The sequence below is a fragment of the Eubalaena glacialis genome, chromosome 18, assembly GCF_028564815.1.
Source record: "Eubalaena glacialis isolate mEubGla1 chromosome 18, mEubGla1.1.hap2.+ XY, whole genome shotgun sequence".
Taxonomy (NCBI): Eukaryota; Metazoa; Chordata; class Mammalia; order Artiodactyla; family Balaenidae; genus Eubalaena; species Eubalaena glacialis.
Genome location: NC_083733.1, coordinates 14114064 through 14137068, shown reverse-complemented (window position 1 = coordinate 14137068; position 23005 = coordinate 14114064). Strand labels below are relative to the sequence as shown.

Genomic DNA, 23005 nt, shown 5'->3' with positions numbered 1-23005 from the left:
TATCTGAAGAAAGGCTGTGGTTTCTCAAGGATTGCATACAGCACTGAGTTACCATGGCAGCACCCATTGCATTCAAGGTTCAGCTCTGCTGAGTTTTCTGTTTGTTTCTACAGCTACCATGAACCCAATCTTAAAATACTGTTCAAAGCAAGTTCTCATCCCCAGAGTCAACAGAGCCAGCAAGTCTCTGGTAGAGGGACATCCAGTGTTCAGCCAAAGCTAAGCCTCTGATTAATACTTAGCAGTATTCACTTAATATTTATTTTTAAGAAAATGTTTTTATAGACACTGTCGGCTGCCTCTCCTATCCAGGTATTGGGATATCCTTAGTTCCTTCCCTCTCAGCTTGACTCAACAGCATCACATTTATAATCATCATCCTTTTATGTATCAATGAAAGAGCCGCATTTATCTTCAGCAACTCTGATGTTCTGCTCTTATTCACATTATCACCATTCTGCTTAAGACATTTAGGCAGATCCAACCATGTGTCTGTTTATTCCTATTCCCTCATGGAGGCTGGAAACCATTAAAAACCTAAAAGAAAGACTTCTGAAATCACTTACAAGCCTCTTCACAAAGGCAGACTTTGTGAATGAGAAGTGATGGTTACCTGAGCTCCTGCTGGGTCACCAAATTAGGATGTGATGCTGAACTTTCTCCTCATGAAAATAGGAAACAGTAAGAAATTGCCTCCCAGCAGACGAGATGGGAAAGCTGGTTCCCTGCTTAGCTCCTCGAGGGTCACGGATGGCACTTTGCTTCACTTATGTTGTTTCTTCACAGAACATTTTCAGGAAAAACACATCCTCAGTTTAAAAAAGAAGGTTATTTCCCGTTATGGAGTATATAATATGTTCTTTCTCTCTGTTACTGAGGGGTTCAGCCAACTTTCACTGAGTATGTACCACATGACACACACCGTGCTAGGCACTAAGGATGCAAAGACGAATAGAATGCAGGCCCTCATCTCAAGACACTGACAGTCTGTTGCAGGCATGTTTACAGTGTTGTTCTCAAGAGTTGACTGTATTTTAAAGGCATTACATCTGAGCTGCTGGGGTTCTAAATGCAGTTGTAGCTTTACTAAAAGCTCCCCTGTATTCCAAGTTCTGCTACATAATTGAGAAGAGACTTGAATTCATTAACATCTGACACCTGAGCAGTCTTCAGTAAAGGCTGTTCATGTTATAAATTCACTTTGGGTCCTTTCTACTCTATAAAAGTCTAAGGCTCTTGGGTCCAAAGAAGTGTTAATTACCATACACGATTTTTAAATATTCAAATGTGAAAGGCAAAATTTTTCCAGCCAGCTTCCAACTACCTTGATAAGAAATTGTGTAACTACCATTGAATTCTAAGCCTATGAATAATTTTTTTTTCAACTGTAGTTGATTTACAATGTCGTGTTAGTTTCAGGTGTACAGCACAGTGAAAGCCCATGAAGGATTTTTATCTGCATCTTCCATCACTGTTTTGTGTATCCAGTCCCTAACAGCCCTGATAAATCTTCCATATATATACTGGATGAGCTGAATGTAAATTGATTGTGTCCTCAGGGACAGTCAGCAGTAGCCACAGGACCCATCCTGGACACATCTAACCAATCAGACTTTGTGTGACAGAGACCCATCCCTGACATGCACTGCTCAGAAAAATGTGCTCCTCCCTGGTGTCCCTAGGCAGGTAGTTGAGAATCATTTTGCTGATTGTTGAGAATTAGGTCTTCCAAGCTATAGAGGTTCCACAAACGCTGGTATATCTTGTCTGCAGATAGTCAAGGAAAAGCTGGTGTGCCACACCATCATCGGGACACAAAAGGGGAAGAGCCTGGTGATGACAGTGAACATCATCTGTGAGTTCGTGGCACCATTCATCCAGCTCTCCACCAAGCAGCTCGTATACCGACTGGAGAAGGTCAGTGGGGCTGTGTTGGGGAGGGCCGGGCGCTCCAGCTAGGGGTACACATGTTCACGCTTTCATTTCAGAAGCTAAATTAATGGGAATCCTGTTACACCCACACCCAGCCAATGTTTTTTAAGCTTCAGAGGCCAATACACATTCAACTAAAAATTCTGAATCTAAACCTACATTCTTTTGAAAAGTGAATTGCCATAGAAATTCTACTTCCATCATTCCTGATGTATAAGACCAAAGTGAAGGGGTATTGCAGTGCACTGAAAATGCATTTCAGTCCATCATTTTACTCTAACTAGGTAAAATAAACATCACAGTATAGAAATGGTTGGAGAAGAATTATTGATAATTACAGTAACCAGTAAGAATAGCTACCACTATTGATTGGTATGTGCTGGGCATTGAGCCATGTTCATTACATACATTTTCCCATTTGTCCCTCACAGCAATCTGTGCAGGAGCTTCTCTTTCCCATGATACACAGGAGGAAACTGAGACACAAGTTAAGCTATTTTGTAGATCACCTAACACTGCTTGGGAATAATCAAGTTAAACTATTTGATTCACACTCTTTGATGTATATGCCCATAACTGTCTGTAACTTCATGTGCCATTAAGGGTGAGTGGTAAGTGGGGGAGGCCCAGAACAGGGGAGAGATGGGGATGACTGCTGCTCAGGGCAGTGGGCTGGATGGTGAAGAGGAGGGGAGATATCACAGGAGGACTTGACCTAGTCCTAGGCTGGTTTCCAGCAGAGAATTATTTACTGTTCGGGACAGGTATGTGTGGAACATTTCCTCTGGGTCAAGGGCTGTGTGGGTGCTAAAAATCTGACATAGTCACAGCTAAGAGACTGGTTGAGGTTACAAACTGTCAACTAACTATTAAAATTTAATTGTTTAAATTATAATTCTAAACAGTGCTGTGAAGAAGAGGTATAACTTGCAGTGAGAGTATATATCAGGAGACATGATCTTATTTGTACGTGAGGTCATAGATGGCTTCCTTGAGCAAATGCCTCAAGTTGGAATGGAAGGACAAATAGAAGTCGGTCTGGTGACAAGGGGGGAAGAGAGAATTGTAGGGAACAGCACATGCAAAAGGCCTGAGTCACGAAAGAGCTTGGTCAGCATAAAACCTGAAGGGCCACCTCAGACAGAGACTATGCCAAGAATGACAATGAAGTCCATCTAGAGAAGTGGGCAGGGGCCAGGTGTGTGGGGCATGACTGGGACACATGTTGTGAACTTCAGGTTTTGTTTTGGGTGACCATTGGAGGGCTTCAGGGAAGGGAGTGACATGGTCAGATGTATTCATTGAAACAGTCACGTGGGCTGCGGAGTGGAGTATTTATCAACACCTACCATGTGCCAGGCACTGTGTCAGGTCGTAGAGATACAACAGTGAGAATAGTCCCTCCCTGATGAACTTCACAACCAACTGGGAAGACCAAGCATTAAGGAAGATCCCATGGTGTGATCTATGCTGTCACATGAAAGGACTGGGTGTGGCAGTGCCTAACCAGTCATGGGGGAACCAACCAGGGTTCCTTCTGTTAACGGAGGCCATCAGGAGAATGTTCAAGACCATTTGTTCTGGTGCATTCTATATATATTGTTCATATTAAATAAACATCTGGATAAGGTGCTCTGCCAGGAGATGAATAAGGAAACTTATAGGCTAGTACGGGAGGTAAGATGTACAAGTTCAATTCAAATCAACAAATAATTTTTGAGCACCTGCAGTGTATTAGACAGTAAAGACACAGCAAAAACCCTAACCTAACAAACTGGTGGGGAATGTAGACACTGAAGAAGTAGGATAAAAGTTTCAGTTACAGGATGCTAAACTAACTGTGACAATCTCCATGAGACATATAAAATGGAAATACTACCAGAACTCCTTCTACAGTTATTAAGCTTTCATTGCTGTTTTAAATTCTTCCTTTTTTAAGTAATCAGGAAAGATATTTACTGGCAACAGCTGTGCCAAATTTGGTTGCATCATATTCTCTCTAAATGTAGCCATTCAGAGAACATTCAGTGAAGATTTATTGAATAGCTGTTCTGTGCAAGACATTACAGTATATGATAAATATGCAGCTTAGTTTCCTATTAGATTTTTTTTCCAAAGTACATAAACACTCATAAAAATGTGTGGGTAGTGTTCCTTTTCTTCTGTTTATATCCTTTAGCCTTGTTTTTTTTTTTAAAGCATATTCTTGTTTAAATGTCTATTGTTTGAATTTATCACTAGAATAATAAATAGCATAATAAATAAATAGCAAATATTTTGAATATGGCAGTGACTTGTTGAATTTAAAAATGAATTGAGTCATTATGCCCTATTTGTTTTTGCCCTTCTCTCCTTCCTCCCAAATATCACAAGTTTGAAATCTGTCCTACTACTGTATTTTTCATTGTTCATTTCCTGCTCACATTTTACTCCGTATCAGGGACAAAGAAGAAATGCGACTTCATTACCCAGGGTGTGCAGGAGACCTGTCTTGGTACACCCAATTATCCATTCTGTCTCCTTGTTTTTGGCTCAGGGCAGTGTATCTGATTTAGTACCTTAGACTTTAATGATACCAAGCCTGCCTATGGGAAGAATTTTTCTATAACCGTTTCCTCAGATTTGATCTGCTGTATAACTATTGTACCATTCATAAGCCACAGAGATGAAACCACATCTCTGTGGAATTGAAAAGGTCAAATGAAACTAGCAGTCAGTTTGCTTCATGAAGTCCAGAAGCAAATCCTGTCTCCTGATATTTGACGAGACAAACAAGCCAGAGAGAAAGGGTCATTTTTAAAATAGAATGGGTTCTCTGTGCATCGACTCTTTCTCATCACTAACCTCTAAATGGCCTCTTGCCAAAACCAACTGAGTGTGGCTTCTTCACTTCAAAGCTACCTGCAGTGACACAGCAGCCTGGGGGGAAGGTCGAAAGTGCTGCTTCATCCCTCCCCAAACTGTAGTATGAAATCTGCAAGTGCAAGGTGAACCCAGTACCTATATTACCATGTTAGAGGGAGGGGGACAGTGGCAGCTTCTCGTGGTAAGTGCCAGACCGAACCTCCGAAAGAACTTTGGGAGTGCACAAGGGGCTAATGAGGTACAACCGATGCAGGTGGCTCAAGCCAACTTTATGGACTGAATGTTTGTGTCCCCCCAAAATTCATACACCAAAGCCCTAATTCCTTATATGATCATGTTGTAAGTGGGGGCTTTGGGAAGGGATAAGGTCATGGAGGTGGAGCCCTCATGAATGAGATTAGTGCCCTTATAAGAAGAGACAAGAGAGATGATCTTTCTCTCAGGCATGTGAGGACACAGTGAGAAGACAGCTATCTACAAACCAAGAAGTGGGCTCTCACCAGACACTGGATGTGCTGGCACCTTGATCTTGGACTTCCCAGCCTCCAGAACTATGAGACGTCAATGGCTGTTGTTTAAACCACTCAGTCTGTGATATTTGTTATAGCAGCCTGAACTGACTAAGACACCATGGACACTGGTCACCCAAGCTCGCTCAGAGCCAGTGGCTCCAGGAACCACAGTGGAAGAAAGACTATGCTGGACAAAGAAGCAGAGGCAGAGGCAGAGCAAAACATGGAATCAGGAGGACTTAACTGAAATTGGAACAGGGAGAAAAGCAAATCAAAACAAAGGGGCCTGGGAAAAATAGGCTAGAGTTGTTGGAAGAGCCAGGGAATGGGAGGGAGATTCTTTTTGGAGGCCAGAGACTGAGGTTTCCGTACTGATATTAAAGGACCCCCTTTCCAAGGCACACAATGAACAATGTGGATCCCAATGTCAGAATGAGAAAAATCCAGTCTGACCAGAAACTTCCAGCTTAAGATCCATTTATGATGCTTTCTCCAGCTGAAAAATGAAATTTGATCTAACAGAGTGAACGATGCTTCTAAATCAACTCTCCCAGTGTTATCAGGAAAATTTACGGGAAATAGTTATGAGCGTTTGTCAATATAGCAAGATAAGTATATTTGCAAATTGGGTATTTTAAGCATGAGCAGAATATTGTGTAAGGAAAAAATGTTTTATTCATTGTAATGATACATGGGTTCTTCCATAAGATATCACTAATTTATTAAACTTTGTTTTATGATGCTGTGGAAACTTCTGTAGTAACAGTTCTACCCAGAAGCATGGCTTATATAGGGTTTTTAAAACCAGGCAACAAGAAAGTAAGAAAATCTAATCTGTCTTCTGGCTTAAGTAGGATCTCTTCTAGTGAAATAGATACATAGAAAATATCTATACCTATATCTACATCTATATTAATCCCTTGTAGAGATTTAGATAAATCATTTGGAATGTATGGTGGACTACTGAGAAGTGAACCTATGTAATATATAGATATATATTATCTATATCTTGATAGATAGATACATGACAGATAGATATAATATAAATCCATACATCTATAGATATAAATAGAGAGAATGCTAATTCTGCTGTTAACAATGAATATCAGACATTTGTTGCTAAAGGCTTACTGTGTTTACCATAAGTTGGTTTGTTTCCTCTTTTCTATTTTTTGCAGAAACCTAACACTATCCTGGAACCTGATTACCAGCCCTTGGTCATGAAGAACATTTCCACCCTGCCTGTGAACGTGTTGCTCTCAACAAGTGGACCCTTCTTTATCTGCAAGGCTGATAAATCCCCACTGCCCTCAATTCCTGAGGTAACTGGGCAGAGGGTGTCCTAACTCCTAGGGGGGTGCTGTGTGTGTGATAAAAGAAGAGAATAGTATTGGTACACTGCCTAATTTCAGTTGAGAAAAATATAAAGAATCCAGGAAACAGAGAGGAAAAATCTAAAATGAGTCATAATATCAATAAATTCTGATATCAACTAGTAGGAAAACCATTATTAACAATGTGAGAGCTTCTTGCTCATTATTATGACCCTTTCCTTCCTGCCCATTATAACGAAGCTCAACTTTAGAAAACAGTGACTTCCCACTAATGAGAGGAAAGATCTTTTAATCCCCCTCAAGTCTGACTAAAACTCAAATTTGACCAAAACTCAAAGCCCCAACCCTACACCAGCCAGCCCATCTCCAGACAGTGAGAAATGTGAACCAGGCTGAAGCAGGAGGCTGTGAGCTCCCCTGGCCACCAGTCTGGGGCAGGATGCAGTGTTCTCTGAACATTCCCACAAGATCATCCCCGTGATCCTTGGCCGGGCATGAGGACACCAGTAGGAATGGCTGGGCCCTGGGGCAGGTGGCACTGCAGAGCGGTAGGGAAGGAGGATTGAAGGAGAGACCAGCCCCACACCCCACGGTGTTCGGCCTCCCAGTCCAGGGAGATAGCTAATGGAGAAGTGACATAGAGGAGGAAGTGAGGGCAGGCAGCAATTGCAGGATCTCAGAAGAGGGAGCCTGGGACTTAAGGACATCTGCTGTGAGCCACACTCGGGGAGACGGATCTTTGTGGAAGACGGGGGACAGAGCCACTTGGTGAGAGCGTGTTGCAGACAGTACTGCACCGCCACCCTCCCCTGCCCTTCCTTCCTCACTGATTCTTTAGTGGGTCTCATTCACACATGATTTGGGGGAAAAAAATAGCTAAAATCTTTGAACAGAGAAATAAAAGGAGGAGATGATCATAAGCAAGAGGCAGATGAAAACCTCCTGCAAGGGAACCTATGCAAGGAAGAAAACCCACAGTACAAACAGGGAGTTCTCTACAGTCTCAGAGAAATTACAGATGATATGACCTGTCTTTGAAAAGAGCTCAAGGACAAGATACAAGTGTTCAAAGAGGAGGTGAAGAGTGAACTCAAGAGCAGAGGAAAACAAATGGATGAGAAAATGAAAATTCAGGTATGAGCAGCTTTCTCTGTCTGGGTGGGAGGTTAGACCCACTCTTGTCCCTCCTGAAATCTTAATAAAAGTAGAAATGTTCAACAGGAAAGACACCCAGAGCAATAAAATAAAAGGGGAAGAGGAGGGTATAGCCAAATAATGAGCGATTTAAACAAATTCTAGAAGATAGAATGAGGAAGGGAGTGGGTGGACAAAAAGGCACAAAGACCTGAAGCGTAGAAAATTCACCAGTGAAGCTGCAAAGAAGTGGGAGTCATTCAGCCCAAGTAGCCTGGGCTTAGAGGCAACGAGTGGAGCAGAGGGCTGAAAACAGAGGGATTCTGTGTGCACCAGACAGCTGTCCCCGCTGACCCCACTCAAAAGACTTGGGCAGCTGGCTCTTTTCCCAAGACATAAAGATAAATGCTCTTCCCCAGAGAAACTCATCAAAACGGGGAAATTTAATGTTTCCTGTGTCAGTGTCGATACCCCAGAATAATCCCTGGTGTCTGAGTTGTGTGCATCGCCTGATCGTCCCCTCTCTGCCCAAAAAAACTGTTCCATAGACCTGCTGTGCTACAAGAATTGAGAAATTGTGACCTCAGTATTGTCGGGATGCCAGGGTGGGTCAGGAACTACTGTTTCTTGTAATAGCTCTTGTAGTACATTTTGACCTTTTATATTATTTGCACATATAACTTTAATAAAAAGCATACATATAATTTTAAAAATAAAGAACTTCTACAAATCAACAGGAAAAATACCAACAACCCAATAGAAAAATAGGCAAAGGAAATGAACAGAGAGTTCACAGAAAGAAAAAGAAAATAGCTTTTAAATATGTGAGAATATGCCCAACTTTACTCATGTTAGAAGAAATGCAAATTAAAATTACTATGAAACACATTTTTTTTCCTATAAGATTGACAAAGAGCAAAAATTGGATAATGCTCTGTGTTAGGGACGACATGTGGAAACAGGCATCCCCTAAGGTGTTGGGGAAGTGTACATTGGAAGATAGTATGGCAGTAGCCGTCAACAGTTTTTTTTTTTTTTTAGTCATCAATTTTATACGCATCAGTGTATACATGTCAATCCCAATCGCCCAGTTCATCACACCACCACCCCCAGCCCCCCACAGCTTTCCCCCCTTGGTGTCCATACGTTTGTTCTCTACATCTGTGTCTCAACTTCTGCCCTGCAAACTGGATCATCTGTACCATTTTTCTAGGTTCCACATACATGCGTTAATATACGATATTTGTTCTTCTCTTTCTGACTTACTTCACTCTGTATGACAGTCTCTAGATCTATCACATCTCAACAAATGACCCAATTTCGTTCCTTTTTATGGCTGAGTAATATTCCATTGTATACATGTACCACATCTTCTTTATCCATTCGTCTGTCGATGGGCATTTAGGTTGCTTCCATGACCTGGCTCTTGTAAATACTGCTGCAATGAACATTGGGGTGCATGTGTCTTTTTGAATTATGGTTTTCTCTGGGTATATGCCCAGTAGTGGGATTGCTCATATGGATAGATCATATGGCTCATAGATCATATGGTAATTCTATTTTTAGTTTTTTAAGGAACCTCCATAGTGGCTGTATCAATTTACATTCCCACCAACAGTGCAGGAGGGTTCCCTTTTCTCCACACCCTCTCCAGCATTTGCTGTTTGTAGATTTTCTGATGATGCCCATTCTAACTGGTGTGAGGTGACACCTCATTGTAGTTTTGATTTACATTTCTCTAATAATTAGTGATGTTGAGCAGCTTTTCATGTGCCTCTTGGCCATCTCTATGTCTTCTTTGGAGAAATGTCTGTTTAGGTCTTCTGCCCGTTTTTGGATTGGGTTGTTTGTTTTTTTAATATTGAGCTGCATGAGCTGTTTATATATTTTGGAGATTAATCCTTTGTCCATTGATTTGTTTGCAAATATTTTCTCCCATTCTGAGGGTTGTCTTTTCGTCTTGTTTATGGTTTCCTTTGCTGTACAAAAGCTTTGAAGTTTCATTAGGTCCCATTTGTTTATTTTTGTTTTTATTTCCATTTCTCTAGGAGGTGGATCAAAAAAGATCTTGCTGTGATTTATGTCAAAGAGTGTTCTTCCTATGTTTTCCTCTAAGAGTTTTATAGTCTCCGGTCATACATTTAGGTCTCTAACCCATTTTGAGTTTATTTTTGTGTATGGTGTTAGGGAGTGTTCTAATTTCATTCTTTTACATGTAGCTGTCCAGTTTTCCCAGCACCACTTATTGAAGAGGCTGTCTTTTCTCATTGTATATCCTCGCCTCCTTTGTCATAGATTAGTTGACCATAGGTTCGTGGGTTTATCTCTGGGCTTTCTATCTTGTTCCATTGATCTATATTCCTGTTTTTGTGCACATACCATATTGTCTTGATTACTGTAGCTTTGTAGTATAGGTTGAAGTCAGGGAGTCTGATTCCTCCAGCTCCATTTTTTTCCCTCAAGACTGCTGTGGCTATTCGGGGTCTTTTGTGTCTCCATACAAATTTTAAGATTTTTTGTTCTAGTTCTGTAAAAACTGCTATTTTTAATTTGATAGGGATTGCATTGAATCTGTAGATTGCTTTGGGTAGTATAGTCATTTTCACAATATTGATTCTTCCAATCCAAGAACATGGTATATCTCTCTCCATCTGTTGGTATCATCTTTAATTTCTTTCATCAGTGTCTTATAGTTTCTGCATACAGGTCTTTTGTCTCCCTAGGTAGGTTTATTCCTAGGTATTTTATTCTTTATGTTGCAGTGGTAAATGGGAGTGTTGCCTTAATTTCTCTTTCAGATTTTTTCATCATTAGTGTATAGGAATGCAAGAGATTTCTGTGTATTAATTTTGTATCCTGCAACTTTACCAAATTCATTGATTAGCTCTAGTAGTTTTCTGGTGGCATCTTTAGGATTCTCTATGTATAGTATCATGTCATCTGCAGACAGTGACACTTTTACTTCTTCTTTTCCAATTTCTATTCCTTTTATTTCTTTTCCTTCTCTGATTGCCGTGGCTAGGACTTCCAAAACTATGTTGAATAATAGTGGTGAGAGTGGACATCCTTGTCTTGTTCCTGATCTTAGAGGAAATGCTTTCAGGTTTTCACCATTGAAAATGATGTTTGCTGTGGGTTTGTCGTATATGACCTTTATTATGTTGAGGTAGGTTCCCTCTATGCCCACTTCCTGGAGAGTTTTTATCATAAATGGGTGTTGAATTTTGTCAAAAGCTTTTTCTGCCTCTACTGAGATGATCATATGGTTTTTATTCTTCAATTTGTTAATATGGTGTATCACATTGATTGATTTGCATATATTGAAGAATCCTTGCATCCCTGGGATAAATCCCACTTGATCATGGTGTATGATCCTTTTAATGTGTTGTTGGATTCTGTTTGCTAGTATTTTGCTGAGGATTTTTGCATCTATATTCATCAGTGATATTGGTCTGTAATTTTCTTTTTTTGTAGTATCTTTGTCTCATTTTGGTATCAGGGTGATGGTGGCCTCATAGAATGAGTTTGGGAGTGTTCCTTCCTCTGCAATTTTTTGGAAGCGTTTGAGAAGGATGGGTGTTAGCTCTTCTCTAAATGTTTGATAGAATTCACCTGTGAAGCCATCTGGTCCTGGACTTTTGTTTGTTGGAAGATTTTTCATCACAGTTTCAATTTCATTACTTGTGATTGGTCTGTTCATATTTTCTATTTCTTCCTGGTTCAGTCTTGGAAGGTTATACCTTTCTAAGAATTTGTCCATTTCTTCCAGGTTGTCCATTTTATTGGCATAGAGTTGCTTGTAGTAGTCTCTTAGGATGCTTTGTATTTCTTCAGTGTCTGTTGTAACTTCTCCTTTTTCATTTCTAATTTTATTGATTTGAGTCCTCTCTCTCTTTTTCTTGATGAGTCTGGCTAATGGTTTATCAATTTTATTTATCTTCTCAAAGAACCAGCTTTTACTTTTATTGATCTTTGCTATTGTTTTCTTTGTTTCTGTTTCATTTATTTCCGCTCTGATCTTTATGATTTCTTTCCTTCTGCTTACTTTGGGTTTTGTTTGTTCTTCTTTCTCTAGTTCCTTTAGGTGTAAGGTTAGATTGTTTATTTGAGATTTTTCTTGTTTCTTGAGGTAGGCTTATATAGCTATAAACTTCCCTCTTAGAACTGCTTTTGCTGCATTTGGGTCGTCGTGTTTTCATTGTCATTTGTCTCTAGGTATTTTTTAATTTCCTCTTTGATTTCTTCAGTGGTCTCTTGGTTATTTAATAACGTATTGTTTAGCCTCCATGTGTTTGTGTTTTTTACGTTTTTTTCCCTGAAATTCATTTCTAATCTCATAGCGTTGTGGTCAGAAAAGATGCTTGGTATGATTTCAATTTTCTTAAATTTACTGAGGCTTGATTTGTGACCCAAGATGTGATCTATCCTGGAGAATGTTCCGTGCGCACTTGAGAAGAAAGTGTAATCTGCTGTTTTTGGATGGAATGTCCTATAAATATCAATTAAATCTATCTGGTCTATTGTGTCATTTAAAGCTTCTGTTTCCTTATTTATTTTCATTTTGGATGATCTGTCCATTGGTGTAAGTGAGGTGTTAAAGCCCCCCACTATTATTGTGTTACCGTCGATTTCCTCTTTCATAGCTGTTAGCAGTTGCCTTATGTATTGAGGTGCTCCTATGTTGGGTGCATATATATTTATAATTGTTATATCTTCTTCTTGAATTGATCCCTTGATCATTATGTAGTGTCCTTCCTTGTCTCTTGTAACATTCTTTATTTTAAAGTCTATTTTATCTGATATGAGTATTGCTGCTCCAGCTTTCTTTTGATTTCCATTTGCATGGAATATCTTTTTCCATCCCCTCACTTTCAGTCTGTATGTGTCCCTAGCTCTGAAGTGGGTCTCTTGTAGACAGCATATATATGGGTCTTGTCTTTGTATCCATTCAGCAAGCCTGTGTCTTTTGGTTGGAGCATTTAATCCATTCATGTTTAAGGTAATTATCGATATGTATATTCCTATGACCATTTTCTTAATTGTTTTGGGTTTGTTTTTGTAGGTCCTTTTCTTCTCTTGTGTTTCCCACTTAGAGAAGTTCCTTTAGCATTTGTTGTAGAGCTGGTTTGATGGTGCTGAATTCTCTTAACTTTTGCTTGTCTGTAAAGCTTTTGATTTCTGCATCGAATCTGAATGAGATCCTTGCCAGGTAGAGTAATCTTGGTTGTAGGTTCTTCCCTTTCATCACTTTAAGTATATCATGCCACTCCCTTCTGGCTTGTAGAGTTTCTGCTGAGAAATCAGCTGTTAACCTTATGGGAGTTCCCTCGTATGTTATTTGTCATTTTTCCCTTGCTGCTTTCAATAATTTTTCTTTGTCTTTAATTTTTGCCAATTTGATTACTATGTGTCTCGGCGTGTTTCTCCTTGGGTTTATCCTGTATGGGACTCTCTGCGCTTCCTGGACTTGGGTGGCTATTTCCTTTCCCATGTTAGGGAAGTTTTCGACTATAATCTCTTCAAATATTTTCTCGGGTCCTTTCTCTCTCTCTTCTCCTTCTGGGACCCCTATAATGCGAATGTTGTTGCGTTTAATGTTGTCCCAGAAGTCTCTTAGGCTGTCTTCATTTCTTTTCATTCTTTTTTCTTTAGTCTGTTCCGCAGCAGTGAATTCCACCATTCTGTCTTCCAGGTCACTTATCCATTCTTCTGCCTCAGTTATTCTGCTATTGATTCCTTCTAGTGTATTTTTCATTTCAGTTATTTTATTGTTCATCTCTGTTTGTTTGTTCTTTAATTCTTCTAGATGTTTGTTTAACATTTCTTGCATCTTCTCGATCTTTGCCTCCATTCTTTTTCCGTGGTCCTGGATCATCTTCACTATGATTATTCTGAATTCTTTTTCTGGAAGGTTGCCTATCTCCACTTCATTTAGTTGTTTTTCTGGGGTTTTAGCTTGTTCCTTCATCTGTTACATAGCCCTCTGCCTTTTCATCTTGTCTATCTTTTTGTGAATGTGGTTTTTGTTCCACAGGCTGCAGGATTGTAGTTCTTCTTGCTTCTGCTCTCTGCCCTCTGGTGGATGAGCGTATCTAAGAGGCTTGTGCAAGTTTCCTGATGCCATCAACGTTTTAAATGCCCCTACCCTTTGACCTAGTCATTCCACTCCTAGGAATTTATCCTATAGACATAGACACAATATACAAGGATATTCATTGCAACATTGATTATAAGAACAAAAGACTGGGAGCCAATATCTATCAATAGGAGATTGGTTAAATAAATGGTGGCAGAATTCAATGATGGAATAAAATGCAGTTGTTAAAAAGAGTGAGGCAACTCCATATGCACTGATTAATTATCCCCCAGTGGAAAAAGCAAAGTGCAGAACAGGATTGCCTATGTGTAAACAATAACACATATATGAACGTGGGTTTATATTCATGCATTATCTTTCTATTCATACAAGGACAGATAAGATACTTGTGTAACCTTGGTTACCTCAGGGGAGGGGAACAGTTGGCTTGAGGGGAGGGGAGATGGGCACAAGGGTAACATGCTTTTCATTGTCCTATCTATTCAAAAATTAAAATGAAATATTTTTTTAAAAAATAAGGCCACACCTTGTCCTGGGACAAAATGATATAGAATATTCAACAGGGAAACATACCTTAGTGAAGTTACCAGTCTTATTGATGTCCAACGAATTCTGTGGCTTCTAAGCAGTAAAGAGGAGACCCACCAAGGGAGGATTTTAGACTAACCTTGGACTTCTCCACACTTTTTGATCAATTCTCTTGATCATAAAGGGATTGTAGTAATAATTGGCAGTTATATACCATACACTACGTGTTAGGCACTGCTCTGAACGCATCACAAATATATTAACTCATTTCATCCTCTTAAAAAAAGTTAGGTACTATTATTGCCCCTGTTTTACAGATGGAGAAACTGGGGGCTAGGAAGGCCAAGCAAGTTTGCCCAAGTTCACAGAGTTAGTAACTGGCAGAGCGAGGATTTGAACCCAAGCAGTCTGGCTCCAGAGTCCACGATCTTACAATTAATATCTCTTGTATAAGAAATTTTCTTCAGTTTTTTGTTAATTCAAACATGATTTTTTAAAATAAATTAGTCTAATTCCATTTTTGTAAAATTTTATTTATCTATCTGTCATGTTTGGACTAATGTTTTACCAAATGTGAACTCTGAGAAATAATATCTCGTGAAGTTTTGGATGAATTTCTAACTTCTTCTTTGTGCTTTTGTATATAATATAAAATTTTGTGGATATGTATCATTTCCACAAAATAGCAAAGTCATTCCTCTGGGGGAAAAAATGTTTAAGTCAATCTCCAAGATATTTAAACACCAAGCATTGCGATGCCTAGTGCTGCAGATACCATGGTCTACAAGAATGACTTCTAAATTGTGGCAAGCCACCTGGGCCAAGGGGCTGGTGAGCCTTTCAGAGGGGATTAGCCAACTGAGGAGTCATTACCCTCTCTCTGACTCTTGAATCGGGTGATTGGCTTTATCAACGGAAACCATCTGATCATGTCACTGAAGTGCACAGTTAAATACCTGAACCTTCAAGCTCAGTGGAGAGGAAAGTGCTCTGTAAACAGATTTGTTGCTGTGCGCATTCTTCCTGACTGCCTCAGGGCACTTTCTGCAAAACCAGGAGGTGGCTTTCATGCCGATTAAATGTGGGGATTAAGCGATTCCTAAAAAAGCCAACTCAGAGCCAGGCTTTCTATGGGAAGGTGTTTCTGTGGCCTTGGCATCAAGGAACACATGGGGATTTGAATCAAAGAGAGAAAAGAACAAACACAATCTACCGAACAAACTCTGTAGGGCTCTGGAGTGTCATTTTAAGTTGAATAGAAAACAGCGGAAAGTGGATACCACTATGCTGAAGAGTTAGTATTGCACACGTTAGAAAAGAAATTAAGTTACCTAATCCATCCCTTTCTGGGTCACCCTCTACAGAGCCCCTCCACCATGGGGTCTTTTAGAAAGCCTTTTTAAAATTTTCTTAAGCAAAGAACTTTTCCCACTTATCTAGGAAGAGCGTTTTACAATCTATTTTCAGTTAAGAATATTTCATAATAGTTATTCATTGCAGATTTTCCTTTTACAACTCGTCAATCCTTACAACCTCACAACACTTATCAACATCTCTTTTTTCAAATCATTTTTCTTGCTTTCATTTTCAACTATTAAAAAATATATATGTGTGTAAGTGCATAGAGATAGATAGATATCGATAGCGATATACTAGCTGTTTGACTATGTAAAGTGTGGATACATAGTTATGGATAAAGTGTATATATACGTATTTCCTAATAATCTGTGTGTCTGTATGTATATGTATGTGTGTGTGCATATAAATATATATATAAACAACTTTGGTTGTCCTATTTCATGTATCAGCTTGGAAGTGCACAGTATGGAGGTTGGTAATTCCCCGTTATCTTGTTTGTAGCCTATTAAACTGGAGATTGGTGAAGAAAAAGACCTGCTGGTCAAATTCAATCCTTCCTATAAAAACGATTTGAATACCTGGGTGGCAGAAGAAGTTCTAGAAATCAAGTATGTGGAGCACCCTCAAGTGGACAGCCTGCACCTGCGTGGAGAAGTGAATTACCCCAACCTCACCTTTGAGACCATGGAGCTGGATTTTGGCTGTATCCTGAACGATACTGAGGTGATCCGCTACATCACAATCACCAACTGCAGCCCCCTGGTTGTGAAGTTTCGCTGGTTCTTCCTGGTGGATGATGAGGAAAATCAGATAAGGTACCAACTAGCGTGGCGATCCTGCAGAGCTCTCCCCTGCTCTTCATTTTTTTCTCCTTCGGGCTTTGCACTTGGTTTCCTGTATTCTGAGTACTGGTCTTTCATGAATACTTTCACTTCCAACAACTAATCATTGACAGAAGGAACAAAGAGCCATGGTCCATCCTAGGTTTCCAAACAGGAAAAGCAGATAAAACATCTTTGAAAGCCCCAATTGCCACCAAATTAACAAAGTGATATCCCTAAGCCTGCTCTAATTTTGAATCTAGTGGTTGAATCATTAGAAATTTATCACTAAAAACAGTCTTCATAGAGTTTCCTTAATAAGCATTTCAAACCCAAAGCACAAATTGAATAGGATGATACATGAGATGTGTGCTGCCCTGAGGTCTACCTTCTGCATATTTCAGTGGGTTCCATTATGGCCCGTATATGTACGTATGTATATAGATATATACTTATGTACAAAATAGTGGGAGGTGGTGAGCGCCGGAAGGGAAAAGCTGTCTTTACAATATTTGGGTTTAGAAGTGTCTCTCCTGTTCAATTAGAAGCTAAAGCCAACTTAATTTGGAAAACACTCCCTTAAAGAACTAGGAACAGCCTATTTCAGTCAAGCCTCAGTAACAGTTTCATGTGGGTCAAAAGCCATGTTGTTGGCCAGGATGAATGGGCTTGTGCATGTTTCCTTATTGGATGTTTGGACAGCTCAGTTTTCAACACCTGAATTTTGAATGGCCATTCTTAACTGGGAAAGTCTCATGTTATTTCTTGGCTGGTCGATGCTTCCTGTACACAATCCTCATCTTGTGTATGATAGCCATCCTTTCCTTTCCCGTGCCTGTTTCCATGGTAACTATGGCTTGCTCTGGATGTCTTCCATAAACATCTGATGATGACCCAGTGTAGCACCGAAGCCGGTTCTGGGCCTGAGTGATGGAGCCTGCTCATTAGGTGCCAATGACTGTTCAGGTTTGGGATGAAATTCTGTAGATGGTGAACATTTAAAATAATTATGGAAAAATCAGCCAACCTGACCTAATGAGTTTCGAACACCAGATTGTGTGAAGTTATTCTGATGGAACACAGCTAAATGAGTTTTTTCTATCTGGGAGCAAGGGACATGCTTTATTTATTTTTTTATTTTCAAGAGGCCATTTCCATAATTAAAATGATGACATTTTGAAAATGTTCTTGGCCAGTACTGGAGATGATACACTTAATTTTTCATTGGCTTAAGCACTCATTTAACCATTTTTTTCCTTTCTTCTTTATCTTCTAATATCTTGATACTGAGCCTCTGCTTATATTTCATTTGTTCATTCATTCATTCATTCAGAGAGTCACTCAGAAACCATTTGATAAGTGACTCTTATGCACCAAATAATGGGTGAGGTATCAGGGATACAGAAGTGAATAAGACATGATCACTGGACTGAGGTTATTGGGGAAACAGATGTGTAACCCATGACACATGATAGTGCCAGCCTCTGAGGGATGCCAGGGGAATGAATGCTCGCAGGAGTCAGAGAAGGCTGCACTGAGAGGCACAGTTAAATGCTCCAGATGGAGAAGCAGGGAAACATTCTCAGTAACAGGAATAGCATGTATATAAGTTTGGATTCATGGATTCTGTTGCAAGTGACAAGAAACCTGACCCTAAGTAAAAATGAAAAGCAGAGACTTCCTTGGTGGTGCAGTGGTTAAGAATCTGCCTGCCAACGCAGGGAACACGGGTTTGAGCCCTGGTCTGGGAAGATCCCACATGCCGCAGAACAACTAAGCCCGTGCGCCACAACTACTGAGCCTGCGCTCTAGGGCCCACGAGCCACAACTACTGAGCCCGCGCACCTAGAACCCGTGCTCCGCAACAAGAGAAGCCACCGCAATGAGAAGCCCGTGCACCGCAACGAAGAGTAGCTCCCACTCACCACAACTAGAGAAAGCCTGCACACAGCAATGACGACCCAATGCAGCCAAAAAACAAATTTAAAAAAAAAATTTTTTTTCTAAAAAAAAAAAAATGAAAAGCAAAGTTCATTCACTAGTTCCCACAACTCAAAAGTCCAAGTTCATTCTGGCTTCTGGCCTGGCTTAAAGCAAGGACTCAAACAACGTTACTGGAGACAGGGTCCCTGTCTCAGCTCTGCTCTCCGTCATGAGTTAGCCGCGTTCTCGGATCAGCTTTTCTCCCGTGGTCACCAAGTGCTGCCAGCGCTCCTGGGGCCATGTCTGTGCAGATTCTGAGCCACTGGAAAGGAACATGAGCCTTGGTCCCAGAACTTCCAGGAGATGCACTCTGATGGGACCATCTTAATCACCTTTCCTGTCCCCTCCCCTCACCGGTCACTGTCAGGGGAGGGCGAAGCTCTTGATTAGCACTGGCCTGGCCGTGTGCCCCACACCAAGCGCTGCAGTGATGACCTCAGAACCACATGGACTGAAGGGGTGGGAGTGGGGCAGATCTCCAGGCAAAAACTGCAATATAGGAGAAGGAATGCGGGAGAGGCAGGTGGCACGCCCCTATCAGTGTCCACAGGGGACCCGTCAGTGCAGCCACAGCGCAGACTTCATCAGTGGGGGGCAGTCCAGGGAGGCGAGTCTGGGCAGGTAGGTTGGCAGCAGTGTGTGAGAGGCCTGGTATTCCATGATGAGGCACTTAGACTCTTTCTTGGAGGCAGTGGTGAGATTTGTAATCAAGAGAGTGACAGAGTCAGGTTTTTTCAGAAAGATAACCCTTAGCAGCATTCAGCACAGTTGTCCAACCCCTCCTTCCTGAAACACATTCCTTTCATGGCTTGAATAGCACCATACTCTCCTGCTTTTCCTCTTGTCCCCTCGACTGACTACTTCTCATCTCTCGGCCAGCAGCAACTGTGCTGGAGTCATAGGACGCAGGGCTCCCTCGTAGGCCGTCTGCTCTTCCTGGAGTTGCACTCACCAACAGCTTCACTTAGCCCCGGTTGCAGAGGCTTCTGAATGCGTATCTCCACCTAGACCCCTCGGAGTTCCAAGTGCATCACCTTCTTGACGTCTCCTCCTGGATGTCTTGCAGGTGACTCGTGTCCAGCGTACCCCACTCCAGTCTCAGGCTCTCCCCTGCCCCCTCCCTGCCTCTCCTACAGGGCCCCTGTCCCAGTAAATGACATCACTGTCCTGGGAGGCATCCAGATTCCCTCCTCTCCCTTACCCCACGCATCACATCCATCACCAAGTTCTACCTATTCCACCTTCTAAAAACCTCTCATTCCCATCCCCACGGTTGTTACCCTAGTTGAAGCCCCGATTGCTCCTGCCTGGACCGTTGTGACAGCCCCTGACTGGGCTCTCTGCCTCCACTCCTGTGCCACAGTCCATCACCCCCTCAGCAGACAAGCAATGAGCATGTCACTGCCCTGGTTTTCAGCTTTGAAGGACACCCATGTTTCTTGGGATAAAGTACAAAATACTCATTGTGTTCTTCAAGGCTCAGCATGTGCTGCCCCTGAATTCCTCTCCAGCTTCTTCTCACTTTGCTCTCCCCTTACCACACTGACTTCTTTCTATTTACCCACCATGCCGGCCTCTTTCCTGCCCAGTGGTGGTTTGCTGTCTAACTGCCCTCTCTCTGCTGGACGTTCTCCCCTCTCCTCACCTAGTTAGCCCTGCTGCCTCACTAAGTCTTCAGCTTAAACTTCCTTCCCCAGGAAGCCTTCTCCGAGACCCTGCCCTACCCAAGGTCCCCTGTCATAGGCACCAGTAGCCTATCTCCTTGGTGACTCATCACATTTGCAACTATGGCTAATGGTCAACTTCCTAGCTGGTGCTTGATCCCCATGAGACTAGGGAGCACATCTGTTCTGTTGCCTCTGGATCCCAGAGCCCAGCACAGTCCATAGCACAGAGTAGGTCCTCAAAAGGTATTTTCTAGTTAATCAGCTGCTCTCCCTGCCCCTGGTGTTTGTAGTGAGAGGAGAGTCGTTTCATAACTGGTTTAACATTCTTTTCTGTTGGCTTCCTGGCACCTGCCAAATGGAAAGGTTCAAGGCATAAATATCACCTTGAAGAGAAAAAAAAATGCCACTTGCTGTCTAGACAGGCTCTGTCTGTGCAGCCCGTCAGAAAAACATGAACCACTCATTGGCTAAAGGTCACTTTTATCAGATATACCAACACGAACCTTTCTTTTCCAATCAGAATTCTTCTAAGCCTCACAACTAGTAAAAGAAACAAAAGCATAAAAGAAGTTTTCTTCTTTTATTAGGCAGGATATGAGGAGGCCTAGACGCTCAACATTCCTGCCTGTCACAGCACGTATACATCACACGTGTGTGTGTGCGTGCACATGTGGGAGCGTGTGTGTGCACATGCATGTGTACATTCATGTCTGTGCATTTGGGAATGAGTGCGCCTGTGTGTGCGCGCGCGCGTGTGTGTGTGTGTGTGTGTGTGTGTGTGTGTGTGTGTGTGTGTGATTTTGTAGGGAATTCTGACTCAGACATTCAAAGCATCTCTCTTGTTTGAGCATATTTTTGGTTCCAAGTTGGCCCTCATGTCACACATAAGAACAAAGAGAGAAGTAAAGTGGGCAAGCATGTTAGGTAAGCACTCCGTAAGCCAGTCATTGCCTTAGAAACCCACTCATCCATGCGAGTCCACGTGCATGACAGAGTTCTAGACTGAGTTTGATAGATACCAGTCCATACGCTCACACGTACACAAGTAATGAGGAAGCTGGGAGGACATATCAGGGCTGGGCATGGCTGCCGCCGGCACAGCAGCACTGCAGAAACGTGCCCTTTCTTTGGCCTAACTGCTTAGCTGGATAAGAGCACGATGCTTTGTGGCATCTGTGTGAAAGGGGAGCACAGGGAGGCCCACGCTGAAACCAGGCTTTGCTTTTAAGAGACCAGAGAGAACCAAGCTGATGCTGGCTCAGCTGGCATCTGTGCCCAGACTCAGAGCTGCAGGCTGAGGCGATGTTAGAACTTGGAGCATGTGGGCCGCATGGTCCCCAAGGACAGCTTTGCCTTTTTGCTTCCAAATCAGATTATAAATAAACCAAATACAAGAGCCTAAGGGAGCCCAGCCTGACAGCAAAGGAACATGTGTTGTTCTCACACTGATTTTTCTGTGATGAGCATCAGTTGTCCAATATTGTGATTGGAAGAGGAGGGTGGAAGGGCTGGAAGTGGGGTGGAGGGTCCTTATCGCCTGGATGCTTCTGTCTGTCTCTTCATCACCCCTCAATTTCTCTTGCTTTGAAAGTGGAACTTTTTAAAGACATGGTATCGGTGGTAGTTGAGGTCCTGGGCTGTGGAATCAGACATGGCTGGTTAGAATCCCAGCTCTGTCCTAAACACATGACCCCGTGCCCTGGTTTACTTACCTGTAAAATGGGGATAATGCAGAAACCGAAAAGACTTGCTGTGAGCACTAAATGTTTATAAAGTGCATGTGTCTTTGAGATGACACACGAAGGAAAAATCTGAACTTGGTGGCTGTTTTCAGGTCTCAAAGGGTCCCTTCTTCTCCATTCCTTCCCACCAAGTGCTGCTAAGTGAAGCACTCCCCAGGATCCTAAAGTGTTGGAACCATAGGGTCCTTAGACACCAACATGATGGACTCAGCCCCTTTTCCTTCTGAAGGATAGAAAATTCCTTTCCTGTGCCAGGCCACATTCATCAAGGCTGAAGCCAGGCCCTCAAAGGCCACAGTCCGTGTGTGCTCAGGAGGGCCAGGCCCAGAGTGCCCTCTGTCTTCCCCACCACTCCTCCCTGCAGCGAGGTAAGCCCAGACCCATGATCAAGGACCTGCCCCTGCTTTGCCCAAGGGCCCAATCAAGAAAACAAAAATGTTTAGGGGGAAAATAAAACATGGTTCTTTACTTTTCTTTCAAAACAAAAATAATTTTATTGAATCCCATGGGTCAGGCACTGGGCATCCTTGCACCCCAGCCTTCCAGGGCTGCTCAGTGTGCTAAGAGCCTAGCCTCTAAGGCAGCCTTCTACTCAGCCACCTGCCCCATGTGACCTTGGTGGATGGCTGAGGGTCCCTGAGCCTCGGCTTCCTTGTCTGAAATGAGGGTGATTATAATGGCATCTCCCACATACGGATGTGGTGAGGATTGTCTCAGCCCCTACTGAAGAGCTCTTGGATCTGTGTGTCACATAATAAATGCTCAGTAAGTGTCAGGTGTTACGGCCATTCCTTTATTGAGGAAATTGAGTGGATTGACACCCCTGTGATGCTAATACAGGACCTATTTGAGAAGCAGAATCCCAGAGGTGGCTTGGAAACATCTCCTGAAATCAGTCAGAAACCATTTCAGGACACAGAGAGGCCTCACGGGGTCTGAGGGCCACAGGTGTCTCTTGCTAGCTTGAGCTTCTGTCCCTTCAATAAATATCCCTCTGTCTTCCCCACAGGCCCTGCACCTCTCAGAATCCT

General features: G+C 42.0%; 1 protein-coding gene across 1 annotated transcript in view; it reads left to right on the top strand.

Annotated features, from left to right (window-relative positions):
* The window catches only part of HYDIN (HYDIN axonemal central pair apparatus protein), a 389934-nt gene that overhangs the window by 201762 nt on the left and 165167 nt on the right, over positions 1-23005 (top strand). The window contains exons 21-23 of the mRNA XM_061172597.1: positions 1774-1917; positions 6488-6631; positions 16263-16576. Coding sequence (XP_061028580.1) covers positions 1774-1917; positions 6488-6631; positions 16263-16576 — 602 coding nt within the window. The remainder of the gene's footprint in view (positions 1-1773; positions 1918-6487; positions 6632-16262; positions 16577-23005) is intronic.